The following is a 13,059-nucleotide window of genomic DNA, read 5'->3' as shown; positions in this document are numbered from 1 at the left end:
TATCTTACTTAGTGTCTTTGTCCTGGGCACCGGTTGCAGACCCTCCGTTTCCGCCTACTAAATCTTTCTTTTCAGAGGACTCAGTCTGTCTAAAAAGAGAAAACATGCGGGATGGTATCTTTATCCTTGTAGTGCTAGAGCCTTGTGTACTGGGCATGTGGCATAGGGCTCTCTCTATAGAGAGGAGAGATCTCTCCTGCCCAGGGCCGGATCCAGGCATGTTCCAATAGAGCGGCCGCGCAGGGCGCCACCCTTAATGGGCACCGCATGCTTGCGCCTACATATTGGAGCCTGGAGCCGGCCTGCAGCAGCACAGCAGCGTCCGTTCCCGGGCCAGCTCCTAGCAGTGGCTGTGTCTGTGTGTGACAACGAGGGGGAGTGCTGTGGGTGGGACAAAGCTAAACTATGTGCGCGCTGTGCGGTGCCGACGTTTGACATCAGACACCGGCACGCACAGCGCGCACATAGTTTAGCTTTAGGGCTGAAACACACACGCCGGCTCCCACCGCCCGGCAAAATCCCGCCCGGCTTTTTACCGCTGCCGTGCTGCAGAGACACATGCAGCGCAATGTGTCCTTTCACACTGCACGGCCCCGGCCCGGCTGCCGGGTTGCAGCCGGAAATATCCACTGGAAGTTCCGGCTGCTGGGCTGGGGCCGTCTTTGAGCTTTCACACACAACGGGTTTTTTTTCAAACCGTGTCTGCTGCTGCGCATGCGCACGGCATTACACACAGCTCAAAGCCGTTGTGTGTGAAAGACTCTGCCGGATGGCAAAAAGCCGGACAAAGTTTGTCCGGCTTTTTGCCATCCGGGGAAAACCGGGTAATGTGTTACAGCCCTTAGTCCGCCTACAGCACTCCCCCTCGTCAACAGCACAGCCACTGCTAGGACTCAGGAGGCGGGCCGCGGGACAGACACTGCTGCAGACTCAATGCTGCTGTGCTATTCCTTCCCGCCGAACAAATGACACAGTGACGCACCAGACGCAGACCAGACGCGGCCGGCGGCAAACAGCAGGGTGCGGAGTCCACTGCTATAAAGTCTTCTGTACGTTCCAATGAACTGGAAAGAGCCACATCCTACCAGAGCCACCAGCAATTACTCAGGCATCCCAGGTGATGCTAGCATGTCCACCTGTCTCATTGCCAACCCATGCTTTGTGCGGCTACTGGGTTACACGGAGTCTGCTTCATGTTGATCTCGGGCACTGAAGGAGATGGTTACCTAAATAATTGTCAAATCAGTGATGATGTGAATGATATACCACATTCCGGAGGCAAATGTTCATGTGTGGGATATATGTATCCAAAGCGTTCTGTTACCACACTATGATTCACTGGGACTGCTCCAATAGGATCACATGAATGACAATGAGTTGCCTTTATGTGTTTAGCTTTTGGACAAGAATAAATTAAGCATATGAAGCTCACACCTACAGGCAGATAGGATTGTGTACACTCTATAGCCTGAATAATAGATCCACATAATAATAATAATAATAATAATAATAATAAAAAAAATTATTATTATTATTTGTATATAGTAAAATTTACTAGAAATATCTGTTTGTAATAGTTGTAACCCCTTTATGCAATGTATCTGGCACTGCTGGGGGGCATATGATGTGTATCTGGCACTGCTGGGGGGAATATGATGTGTATCTGGCACTGCTAGGGGGAATATCATGTGTATCTGACACTGCTGGGGGCATATCATGTGTATCTGGCACTGCTGGGGGGCATATCATGTGTATCTGGCACTGCTAGGGGGAATATCATGTGTATCTGACACTGCTGGGGGGCATATCATGTGTATCTGGCACTGCTGGGGGGCATATGATGTGTATCTGGCACTGCTGGGGGGCATATGATGTGTATCTGGCACTGCTGGGGGGCATATGATGTGTATCTGGCACTGCTATGGGGAATATCATGTGTATCTGGCACTGCTGGGGGGCATATCATGTGTATCTGGCACTGCTGGGGGGCATATCATGTGTATCTGGCACTGCTGGGGGGCATATCATGTGTATCTGGCACTGCTAGGGGGAATATCATGTGTATCTGACACTGCTGGGGGCATATCATGTGTATCTGGCACTGCGGGGTGGGGAGGCATATAATGTGTATCTGGCACTGCTGGGGGGCATATGATGTGTATCTGGCACTGCTATGGGGAATATCATGTGTATCTGGCACTGCTGGGGGGCATATCATGTGTATCTGGCACTGTGGGGGGCATATTATGTGTATCTGACACTGCTGGGGGGCATATCATGTGTATCTGGCACTGCTAGGGGGAATAATATGTGTATCTGACACTGCTGGGGGCATATCATGTGTATATGGCACTGCGGGGTGGGGGGCATATCATGTGTGTCTGGCACTGCAGGGGGGCATATCATGTGTATCTGCTACTATACTGGAGACATAGGGGGTCATTCCGAGTTGATCGCTCGCTAGCAGTTTTTAGCAGCCGTGCAAACGCTATGCCTCCTCCCACTGGGAGTGTATTTTAGCTTAGCAGAAGTGCGAACGAAAGGAACGCAGAGCGGCTACGAAAAAACATTGTGCAGTTTCAGAGTAGCTCCAGACCTACTCAGCGCTTGCGATCATTTCAGACTGTTCAGTTCCGGATTTGACGTCACAAACACGCCCTTCGTTCGCCCAGCCACTCCTGCATTTTCCCTGGCACGCCTGCGTTTTTTTGAACACTCCCTGAAAACGGTCAGTTGACACCTAGAAACGCCCACTTCATGTCAATCACTCTGTGGCAGCCAGTGCTACTGAAAAGCTTCGCTAGACTTTGTTTGAATCTACATCGGTCGTTGTAAAAGTAGGTTGCACGTGCGCATTGTGTCGCATACGCATGCGCAGAAGTGCCGTTATTTTGCATCATCGCTGCACAGCAAACATTTTCAGCTATCAAACAACTTGGAATGACCCCCATTATGTGTATCTGGCACTGTGCTGGAGACATTATGGGTATCTGACACTATACTGGAGAAATGATATGTATCTGGCACTATACTGGAGACATTATGTGTATCTGACACTATACTGGAGACATTATGTGTATCTGGCACTATACTGGAGACATTATGTGTATCTGGCACTATACTGGAGACATTATGTGTATCTGGCACTATACTGGAGACCTTATGTGTATCTGGCACTATACTGGAGACATTATGTGTATCTGGCACTGTGCTGGAGACATTATGGGTATCTGGCACTATACTGGAGACATTATGTGTAAGGAACACTACTGTGGCTGTTATGTGTAAGGCTGCTAATTGTGTGTGTAGAGGGAGTGTGAAAATATATTTATGTATAGTTTGATAATATGAAGTTGCGAGGCCACACCCACTTTTCCAGGGGCGTGCATGCCCGGCTCAGGTTTTCCCGCCTGACTTGGAAACTAGAACGAGGCAAAACGTCATCATCCTGCTGTCGGATTCTCGCAGGGTTTGGATACCATATAATGTCGCCGCACGTCACCGCCATTTTCACTCCAGTCCTGGAGAGTGTAGTGAGAGGACGTGTCTCTGTCTTCAGTGTCTGTGCGGGCGGGAAAGTGGGGTGGCAGTTATAGTGCTGTCTTGTGCTGCTCAGTCCAGTGTAGTGTCTTGTGCTGCATTAGTCAGTCCAGTGACCAGTCACAGTGGTGGTGTCCTCTGCTGCCATATGTCCAGTGCTGCTGTATAAGTCCCTTACAGTGTTGCTGTGTTGTCCTGCATCAGGCCAGTGGTAGTGTCCTATGCATCAGTCAGTCCAGTGATCAGTCACAGTGGTGGTGTCCTCTGTTGTCATATGTCCAATGCTGCTGTATACTAAGTCCTTTACAGTGTCGCTGTGTTGTCCTGCATCAGACCAGTGGTAGTGTCCTGTGTATCAGTGAGTCCAGTGACCAGTCACAGTTGTGGTGTCCTCTGCTGCCATATGTCCAGTGCTGCTGTATAATAAGTCCCTTAAGTGTCGCTATGTTGTCCTGTATCAGACCAGTGGTAGTGTCCTGTGTATTAATCAGTCCAGTGACCAGTTACAGTGGTGGTGTCCTCTGCTGCCATATGTCCAGTGCTGCTGTATAATAAGTCCCTTAAGTGTCGCTATGTTGTCCTGTATCAGACCAGTGGTAGTGTCCTGTGTATTAATCAGTCCAGTGACCAGTTACAGTGGTGGTGTCCTCTGCTGCCATATGTCCAGTGCTGCTGTATAATAAGTCCCTTAAGTGTCGCTGTGTTGTCCTGCATCAGACCAGTGGTAGTGTCCTGTGTATCAGTCAGTCCAGTGATCAGTCACAGTGGTGGTGTCCTCTGCTGCCATATGTCCAGTGCTGCTGTATAATAAGTCCCTTACAGTGTCGCTGTGTTGTCCTGTATCAGACCAGTGGTAGTGTCCTGTGCATCAGTCAGTCCAGTAATCAGTTACAGTGGTGGTGTACTCTGCTATCATATGTCCAGTGCTGCTGTATAATAAGTCCCTTACAGTGTCGCTGTGTTGTCCTGCATCAGACCAGTGGTACTGTCCTGTAGAGATGAGCGGGTTCGGTTTCTCTGAATCCGAACCCGCACGAACTTCATGTTTTTTTTCACGGGTCCGAGCGACTCGGATCTTCCCGCCTTGCTCGGTTAACCCGAGCGCCCGAACGTCATCATGACGCTGTCGGATTCTCGCGAGACTCGGATTCTATATAAGGAGCCGCGCGTCGCCGCCATTTTCACACGTGCATTGAGATTGATAGGGAGAGGACGTGGCTGGCGTCCTCTCCGTTTAGAATAGATTAGAGAGACACTTGATTTACTAATTTTGGGGAGCATTAGGAGTACTCAGTACAGTGCAGAGTTTTGCTGATAGTGACCACCAGTTTTATTTATAATCCGTTCTCTGCCTGAAAAAAGCGATACACAGCACACAGTGACTCAGTCACATACCATATCTGTGTGCACTGCTCAGGCTCAGGCCAGTGTGCTGCATCATCTATTATCTATATATAATATTATATATATCTGATTATCTGTCTGACTGCTCAGCTCACACAGCTTATAATTGTGGGGGAGACTGGGGAGCACTACTGCAGTGCCAGTTATAGGTTATAGCAGGAGCCAGGAGTACATAATATATTATATAGTGAGTGACCACCAGACACACAGTGCAGTTTATTTAATATATCCGTTCTCTGCCTGAAAAAAGCGATACACACAGTGACTCAGTCAGTCACATACCATATCTGTGTGCACTGCTCAGGCCAGTGTGCTGCATCATCTATATATATTATATATCTGTCTGACTGCTCAGCTCACACAGCTTATAATTGTGGGGGAGACTGGGGAGCACTACTGCAGTGCCAGTTATAGGTTATAGCAGGAGCCAGGAGTACATAATATTATATTAAAACAGTGCACACTTTTGCTGCAGGAGTGCCACTGCCAGTGTGACTAGTGACCAGTGACCTGACCACCAGTATATATAATATTAGTAGTATACTATCTCTTTATCAACCAGTCTATATTAGCAGCAGACACAGTACAGTGCGGTAGTTCACGGCTGTGGCTACCTCTGTGTCGGCACTCGGCAGCCCGTCCATAATTGTATATACCACCTAACCGTGGTTTTTTTTTCTTTCTTTATACATACATACTAGTTACGAGTATACTATCTCTTTATCAACCAGTCTATATATTAGCAGCAGACACAGTACAGTGCGGTAGTTCACGGCTGTGGCTACCTCTGTGTCGGCACTCGGCAGCCCGTCCATAATTGTATATACCACCTAACCGTGGTTTTTTTTTCTTTCTTTATACATACATACTAGTTACGAGTATACTATCTCTTTATCAACCAGTCTATATATTAGCAGCAGACACAGTACAGTGCGGTAGTTCACGGCTGTGGCTACCTCTGTGTCGGCACTCGGCAGCCCGTCCATAATTGTATATACCACCTAACCGTGGTTTTTTTTTCTTTCTTTATACATACATACTAGTTACGAGTATACTATCTCTTTATCAACCAGTCTATATATTAGCAGCAGACACAGTACAGTGCGGTAGTTCACGGCTGTGGCTACCTCTGTGTCGGCACTCGGCAGCCCGTCCATAATTGTATATACCACCTAACCGTGGTTTTTTTTTCTTTCTTTATACATACATACTAGTTACGAGTATACTATCTCTTTATCAACCAGTCTATATATTAGCAGCAGACACAGTACAGTGCGGTAGTTCACGGCTGTGGCTACCTCTGTGTCGGCACTCGGCAGCCCGTCCATAATTGTATATACCACCTAACCGTGGTTTTTTTTTCTTTCTTTATACATACATACTAGTTACGAGTATACTATCTCTTTATCAACCAGTCTATATATTAGCAGCAGACACAGTACAGTGCGGTAGTTCACGGCTGTGGCTACCTCTGTGTCGGCACTCGGCAGCCCGTCCATAATTGTATATACCACCTAACCGTGGTTTTTTTTTCTTTCTTTATACATACATACTAGTTACGAGTATACTATCTCTTTATCAACCAGTCTATATATTAGCAGCAGACACAGTACAGTGCGGTAGTTCACGGCTGTGGCTACCTCTGTGTCGGCACTCGGCAGCCCGTCCATAATTGTATACTAGTATCCAATCCATCCATCTCCATTGTTTACCTGAGGTGCCTTTTAGTTGTGCCTATTAAAATATGGAGAACAAAAATGTTGAGGTTCCAAAATTAGGGAAAGATCAAGATCCACTTCCACCTCGTGCTGAAGCTGCTGCCACTAGTCATGGCTGAGACGATGAAATGCCAGCAACGTCGTCTGCCAAGGCCGATGCCCAATGGCATAGTACAGAGCATGTCAAAACCAAAACACCAAATATCAGTAAAAAAAGGACTCCAAAACCTAAAATAAAATTGTCGGAGGAGAAGCGTAAACTTGCCAATATGCCATTTACCACACGGAGTGGCAAGGAACGGCTGAGGCCCTGGCCTATGTTCATGGCTAGTGGTTCAGCTTCACATGAGGATGGAAGCACTCAGCCTCTCGCTAGAAAACTGAAAAGACTCAAGCTGGCAAAAGCACCGCAAAGAACTGTGCGTTCTTTGAAATCCCAAATCCACAAGGAGAGTCCAATTGTGTCGGTTGCGATGCCTGACCTTCCCAACACTGGACGTGAAGAGCATGCGCCTTCCACCATTTGCACGCCCCCTGCAAGTGCTGGAAGGAGCACCCGCAGTCCAGTTCCTGATAGTCAGATTGAAGATGTCAGTGTTGAAGTACACCAGGATGAGGAGGATATGGGTGTTGCTGGCGCTGGGGAGGAAATTGACCAGGAGGATTCTGATGGTGAGGTGGTTTGTTTAAGTCAGGCACCCGGGGAGACACCTGTTGTCCATGGGAGGAATATGGCCGTTGACATGCCAGGTGAAAATACCAAAAAAATCAGCTCTTCGGTGTGGAGGTATTTCACCAGAAATGCGGACAACAGGTGTCAAGCCGTGTGTTCCCTTTGTCAAGCTGTAATAAGTAGGGGTAAGGACGTTAACCACCTCGGAACATCCTCCCTTATACGTCACCTGCAGCGCATTCATAATAAGTCAGTGACAAGTTCAAAAACTTTGGGTGACAGCGGAAGCAGTCCACTGACCAGTAAATACCTTCCTCTTGTAACCAAGCTCACGCAAACCACCCCACCAACTCCCTCAGTGTCAATTTCCTCCTTCCCCAGGAATGCCAATAGTCCTGCAGGCCATGTCACTGGCAATTCTGACGAGTCCTCTCCTGCCTGGGATTCCTCCGATGCATCCTTGCGTGTAACGCCTACTGCTGCTGGCGCTGCTGTTGTTGCCGCTGGGAGTCGATGGTCATCCCAGAGGGGAAGTCGTAAGCCCACTTGTACTACTTCCAGTAAGCAATTGACTGTTCAACAGTCCTTTGCGAGGAAGATGAAATATCACAGCAGTCATCCTACTGCAAAGCGGATAACTGAGTCCTTGACAACTATGTTGGTGTTAGACGTGCGTCCGGTATCCGCCGTTAGTTCACAGGGAACTAGACAATTTATTGAGGCAGTGTGCCCCCGTTACCAAATACCATCTAGATTCCACTTCTCTAGGCAGGCGATACCGAGAATGTACACGGACGTCAGAAAAAGACTCACCAGTGTCCTAAAAAATGCAGTTGTACCCAATGTCCACTTAACCACGGACATGTGGACAAGTGGAGCAGGGCAGGGTCAGGACTATATGACTGTGACAGCCCACTGGGTAGATGTATGGACTCCCGCCGCAAGAACAGCAGCGGCGGCACCAGTAGCAGCATCTCGCAAACGCCAACTCTTTCCTAGGCAGGCTACGCTTTGTATCACCGCTTTCCAGAATACGCACACAGCTGAAAACCTCTTACGGCAACTGAGGAAGATCATCGCGGAATGGCTTACCCCAATTGGACTCTCCTGTGGATTTGTGGCATCGGACAACGCCAGCAATATTGTGTGTGCATTAAATATGGGCAAATTCCAGCACGTCCCATGTTTTGCACATACCTTGAATTTGGTGGTGCAGAATTTTTTAAAAAACGACAGGGGCGTGCAAGAGATGCTGTCGGTGGCCAGAAAAATTGCGGGACACTTTCGGCGTACAGGCACCACGTACAGAAGACTGGAGCACCACCAAAAACTACTGAACCTGCCCTGCCATCATCTGAAGCAAGAAGTGGTAACGAGGTGGAATTCAACCCTCTATATGCTTCAGAGGTTGGAGGAGCAGCAAAAGGCCATTCAAGCCTATACAATTGAGCACGATATAGTAGGTGGAATGCACCTGTCTCAAGTGCAGTGGAGAATGATTTCAACGTTGTGCAAGGTTCTGATGCCCTTTGAACTTGCCACACGTGAAGTCAGTTCAGACACTGCCAGCCTGAGTCAGGTCATTCCCCTCATCAGGCTTTTGCAGAAGAAGCTGGAGGCATTGAAGAAGGAGCTAAAAGGGAGCGATTCCGCTAGGCATGTGGGACTTGTGGATGCAGCCCTTAATTCGCTTAACAAGGATTCACGGGTGGTCAATCTGTTGAAATCAGAGCACTACATTTTGGCCACCGTGCTCGATCCTAGATTTAAAGCCTACCTTGGATCTCTCTTTCCGGCAGACACAGGTCTGCTGGGGTTGAAAGACCTGCTGGTGACAAAATTGTCAAGTCAAGCGGAACGCGACCTATCAACATCTCCTCCTTCACATTCTCCCGCAACTGGGGGTGCGAGGAAAAGGCTCAGAATTCCGAGCCCACCCGCTGGCGGTGATGCAGGGCAGTCTGGAGCGACTGCTGATGCTGACATCTGGTCCGGACTGAAGGACCTGACAACGATTACGGACATGTCGTCTACTGTCACTGCATATGATTCTCTCAACATTGATAGAATGGTGGAGGATTATATGAGTGACCGCATCCAAGTAGGCACGTCACACAGTCCGTACTTATACTGGCAGGAAAAAGAGGCAATTTGGAGGCCCTTGCACAAACTGGCTTTATTCTACCTAAGTTGCCCTCCCACAAGTGTGTACTCCGAAAGAGTGTTTAGTGCCGCCGCTCACCTTGTCAGCAATCGGCGTACGAGGTTACATCCAGAAAATGTGGAGAAGATGATGTTCATTAAAATGAATTATAATCAATTCCTCCGCGGAGACATTGACCAGCAGCAATTGCCTCCACAAAGTACACAGGGAGCTGAGATGGTGGATTCCAGTGGGGACGAATTGATAATCTGTGAGGAGGGGGATGTACACGGTGATATATCGGAGGGTGAAGATGAGGTGGACATCTTGCCTCTGTAGAGCCAGTTTGTGCAAGGAGAGATTAATTGCTTCTTTTTTGGGGGGGGTCCAAACCAACCCGTCATATCAGTCACAGTCGTGTGGCAGACCCTGTCACTGAAATGATGGGTTGGTTAAAGTGTGCATGTCCTGTTTTGTTTATACAACATAAGGGTGGGTGGGAGGGCCCAAGGACAATTCCATCTTGCACCTCTTTTTTCTTTTCTTTTTCTTTGCATCATGTGCTGATTGGGGAGGGTTTTTTGGAAGGGACATCCTGCGTGACACTGCAGTGCCACTCCTAGATGGGCCCGGTGTTTGTGTCGGCCACTAGGGTCGCTAATCTTACTCACACAGTCAGCTACCTCATTGCGCCTCTTTTTTTCTTTGCGTCATGTGCTGTTTGGGGAGGGTTTTTTGGAAGGGACATCCTGCGTGACACTGCAGTGCCACTCCTAGATGGGCCCGGTGTTTGTGTCGGCCACTAGGGTCGCTAATCTTACTCACACAGCTACCTCATTGCGCCTCTTTTTTTCTTTGCGTCATGTGCTGTTTGGGGAGGGGTTTTTGGAAGGGACATCCTGCGTGACACTGCAGTGCCACTCCTAGATGGGCCCGGTGTTTGTGTCGGCCACTAGGGTCGCTAATCTTACTCACACAGCTACCTCATTGCGCCTCTTTTTTTCTTTGCGTCATGTGCTGTTTGGGGAGGGTTTTTTGGAAGGGACATCCTGCGTGACACTGCAGTGCCACTCCTAGATGGGCCCGGTGTTTGTGTCGGCCACTAGGGTCGCTAATCTTACTCACACAGCTACCTCATTGCGCCTCTTTTTTTCTTTGCGTCATGTGCTGTTTGGGGAGGGTTTTTTGGAAGGGACATCCTGCGTGACACTGCAGTGCCACTCCTAGATGGGCCCGGTGTTTGTGTCGGCCACTAGGGTCGCTAATCTTACTCACACAGCTACCTCATTGCGCCTCTTTTTTTCTTTGCGTCATGTGCTGTTTGGGGAGGGTTTTTTGGAAGGGACATCCTGCGTGACACTGCAGTGCCACTCCTAGATGGGCCCGGTGTTTGTGTCGGCCACTAGGGTCGCTAATCTTACTCACACAGCTACCTCATTGCGCCTCTTTTTTTCTTTGCGTCATGTGCTGTTTGGGGAGGGTTTTTTGGAAGGGACATCCTGCGTGACACTGCAGTGCCACTCCTAGATGGGCCCGGTGTTTGTGTCGGCCACTAGGGTCGCTAATCTTACTCACACAGCTACCTCATTGCGCCTCTTTTTTTCTTTGCGTCATGTGCTGTTTGGGGAGGGTTTTTTGGAAGGGACATCCTGCGTGACACTGCAGTGCCACTCCTAGATGGGCCCGGTGTTTGTGTCGGCCACTAGGGTCGCTTATCTTACTCACACAGCGACCTCGGTGCAAATTTTAGGACTAAAAATAATATTGTGAGGTGTGAGGTATTCAGAATAGACTGAAAATGAGTGGAAATTATGGTTTTTGAGGTTAATAATACTTTGGGATCAAAATGACCCCCAAATTCTATGATTTAAGCTGTTTTTTTAGTGTTTTTTGAAAAAAACACCCGAATCCAAAACACACCCGAATCCGACAAAAAAAATTCGGTGAGGTTTTGCCAAAACGCGTTCGAACCCAAAACACGGCTGCGGAACCGAACCCAAAACCAAAACACAAAACCCGAAAAATTTCAGGCGCTCATCTCTACTGTCCTGTGCTGTATATTATTTACTCCAAATAAAGGGATTATTAACATTTAATCCAAATATAATTTTTACAGGGTTTGCCTTGTGTGGTGTAGGGGTACACTCTCTTGTACTACATATTGTGTTATATAACTCCAGAAAAATAATGGAGAACAAAAATTTTGAGGATAAATTAGGGAAAGATCAAGAACCACTTCCTCTTAGTGCTGAAGCTGCTGCCACTAGTCATGACATAGATGATGAAATGCCATCAACGTTGTCTGCCAAGGCCGATGCCCAATGTGATAGTAGAGGGCATGTATAATCCAAAAAGCCAAAGTTCAGTAAAAAGACCCAAAAAAATAAATTTAAATGGTATGAGGAGAACCGTAAACTTGCCAATATGCCATTTCCGACACGGAGTGGTAAGGAACGGCTAAGGCCCTGGCCTATGTTCATGACTAGTGGTTCAGCTTCACATGACGATGGAAGCCCTCATCCTCCTTCTAGAAAAATGATAAGAGTTAAGCTGGCAAAAGCACAGCAAAGAACTGTGTGTTCTAAGATGGTATCACAAATTCCCAAGGAGAGTCCAAGTATCTTGGCGGTTGCCATGCCTGACCTTCCCAACACTGGACAGGAAGAGGTGGCTCCTTCCACCATTTGCACGCCCTCTGCAAGTGCTGGAAGTAGCACCCAAGGTCCAGTTTTCTGATATTCAAATTGAAGATGTCACTGTTGAAGTACACCAGGATGAGAATATAGGTGTTGCTGGCGCTGAGGAGGAAGTTGACGATGAGGATTCTGATGGTGATGTGGTTTGTTTAAATCAGGCACCGGGGGAGACACCTGTTGTATGTGGAATGAATATGCCCATTGTGATGCCTGGGCAAAATACCAAAAAAACCACCTCTTCGGTGTGGAATTATTTCTCCACAAATCCAGACAACAGGTGTCAAGCCACGTGTTGCCTCTGTCAATCTTTAATAAGTAGGGGTAAAGACGTTAACCACCTAGGAACATCCTCCCTTATACGTGACCTGCTGCGCATTCATCAGAAGTCAGTGTCAAGTTGTGAAACTTTGGGTAAGAGCGTAAGCAGTCCAATGACACCTAAATTCCTTTTTCCTCTTGTACCGAAGCTCCTGCAAGCGACACCACCAACTCCCTCAACGTCAACTTCCTCCTCAGTCAGGAACGTCAGTAGTCCTGTAGGCCATGTCACTGGCAAGACTGAGAAGTCCTCTCCTAACCGGGATTCCTCCGGAGGATCCTTGAGTGGTACACCTACTGCTGCTGTTGTTGCTGCTGGGAGTCGATCGTCACCCCAGAGGGGAAGTCGGTAGACCACTTGTACTACTTCCAGTAAGCAATTGACTGTCCAATAGTCCTTTGTGAGGAAGATGAAATATGACAGCAGTCATCCTGTTGCAAAGCGGATAACTGAGGCCTTGACAGCTATGTTGGTGTTAGACGTGCGTCCGGTATCCGCCATTAGTTCAGTGAGACTTAGAGAATTGATGGTGGTAGTGTCCCCCCAGTACCAAATTCCATCTAGGT

General features: G+C 48.1%; 1 protein-coding gene across 5 annotated transcripts in view; it reads right to left on the bottom strand.

Annotated features, from left to right (window-relative positions):
• LOC134910339 (cadherin-23-like) overlaps window positions 1-13,059 on the bottom strand; it is a 236,059-nt gene that overhangs the window by 64,608 nt on the left and 158,392 nt on the right. For 4 of the 5 annotated variants that reach the window (XM_063918234.1, XM_063918237.1, XM_063918235.1 and 1 more), the window contains one exon: window positions 9-89. The exons of the other annotated variant lie outside the window; for it this stretch is intronic. In XM_063918234.1, the coding sequence (XP_063774304.1) occupies window positions 9-89 (81 nt within the window). The remainder of the gene's footprint in view (window positions 1-8; window positions 90-13,059) is intronic. 5 annotated transcript variants of the gene reach the window in all.

The sequence above is a fragment of the Pseudophryne corroboree genome, chromosome 4 (genome assembly GCF_028390025.1).
Source record: "Pseudophryne corroboree isolate aPseCor3 chromosome 4, aPseCor3.hap2, whole genome shotgun sequence".
In the NCBI taxonomy this organism is placed as follows: Eukaryota; Metazoa; Chordata; class Amphibia; order Anura; family Myobatrachidae; genus Pseudophryne; species Pseudophryne corroboree.
The sequence above is the reverse complement of the archived record's forward strand: the minus strand, read 5'-3'. Positions and strand labels throughout refer to the sequence as shown.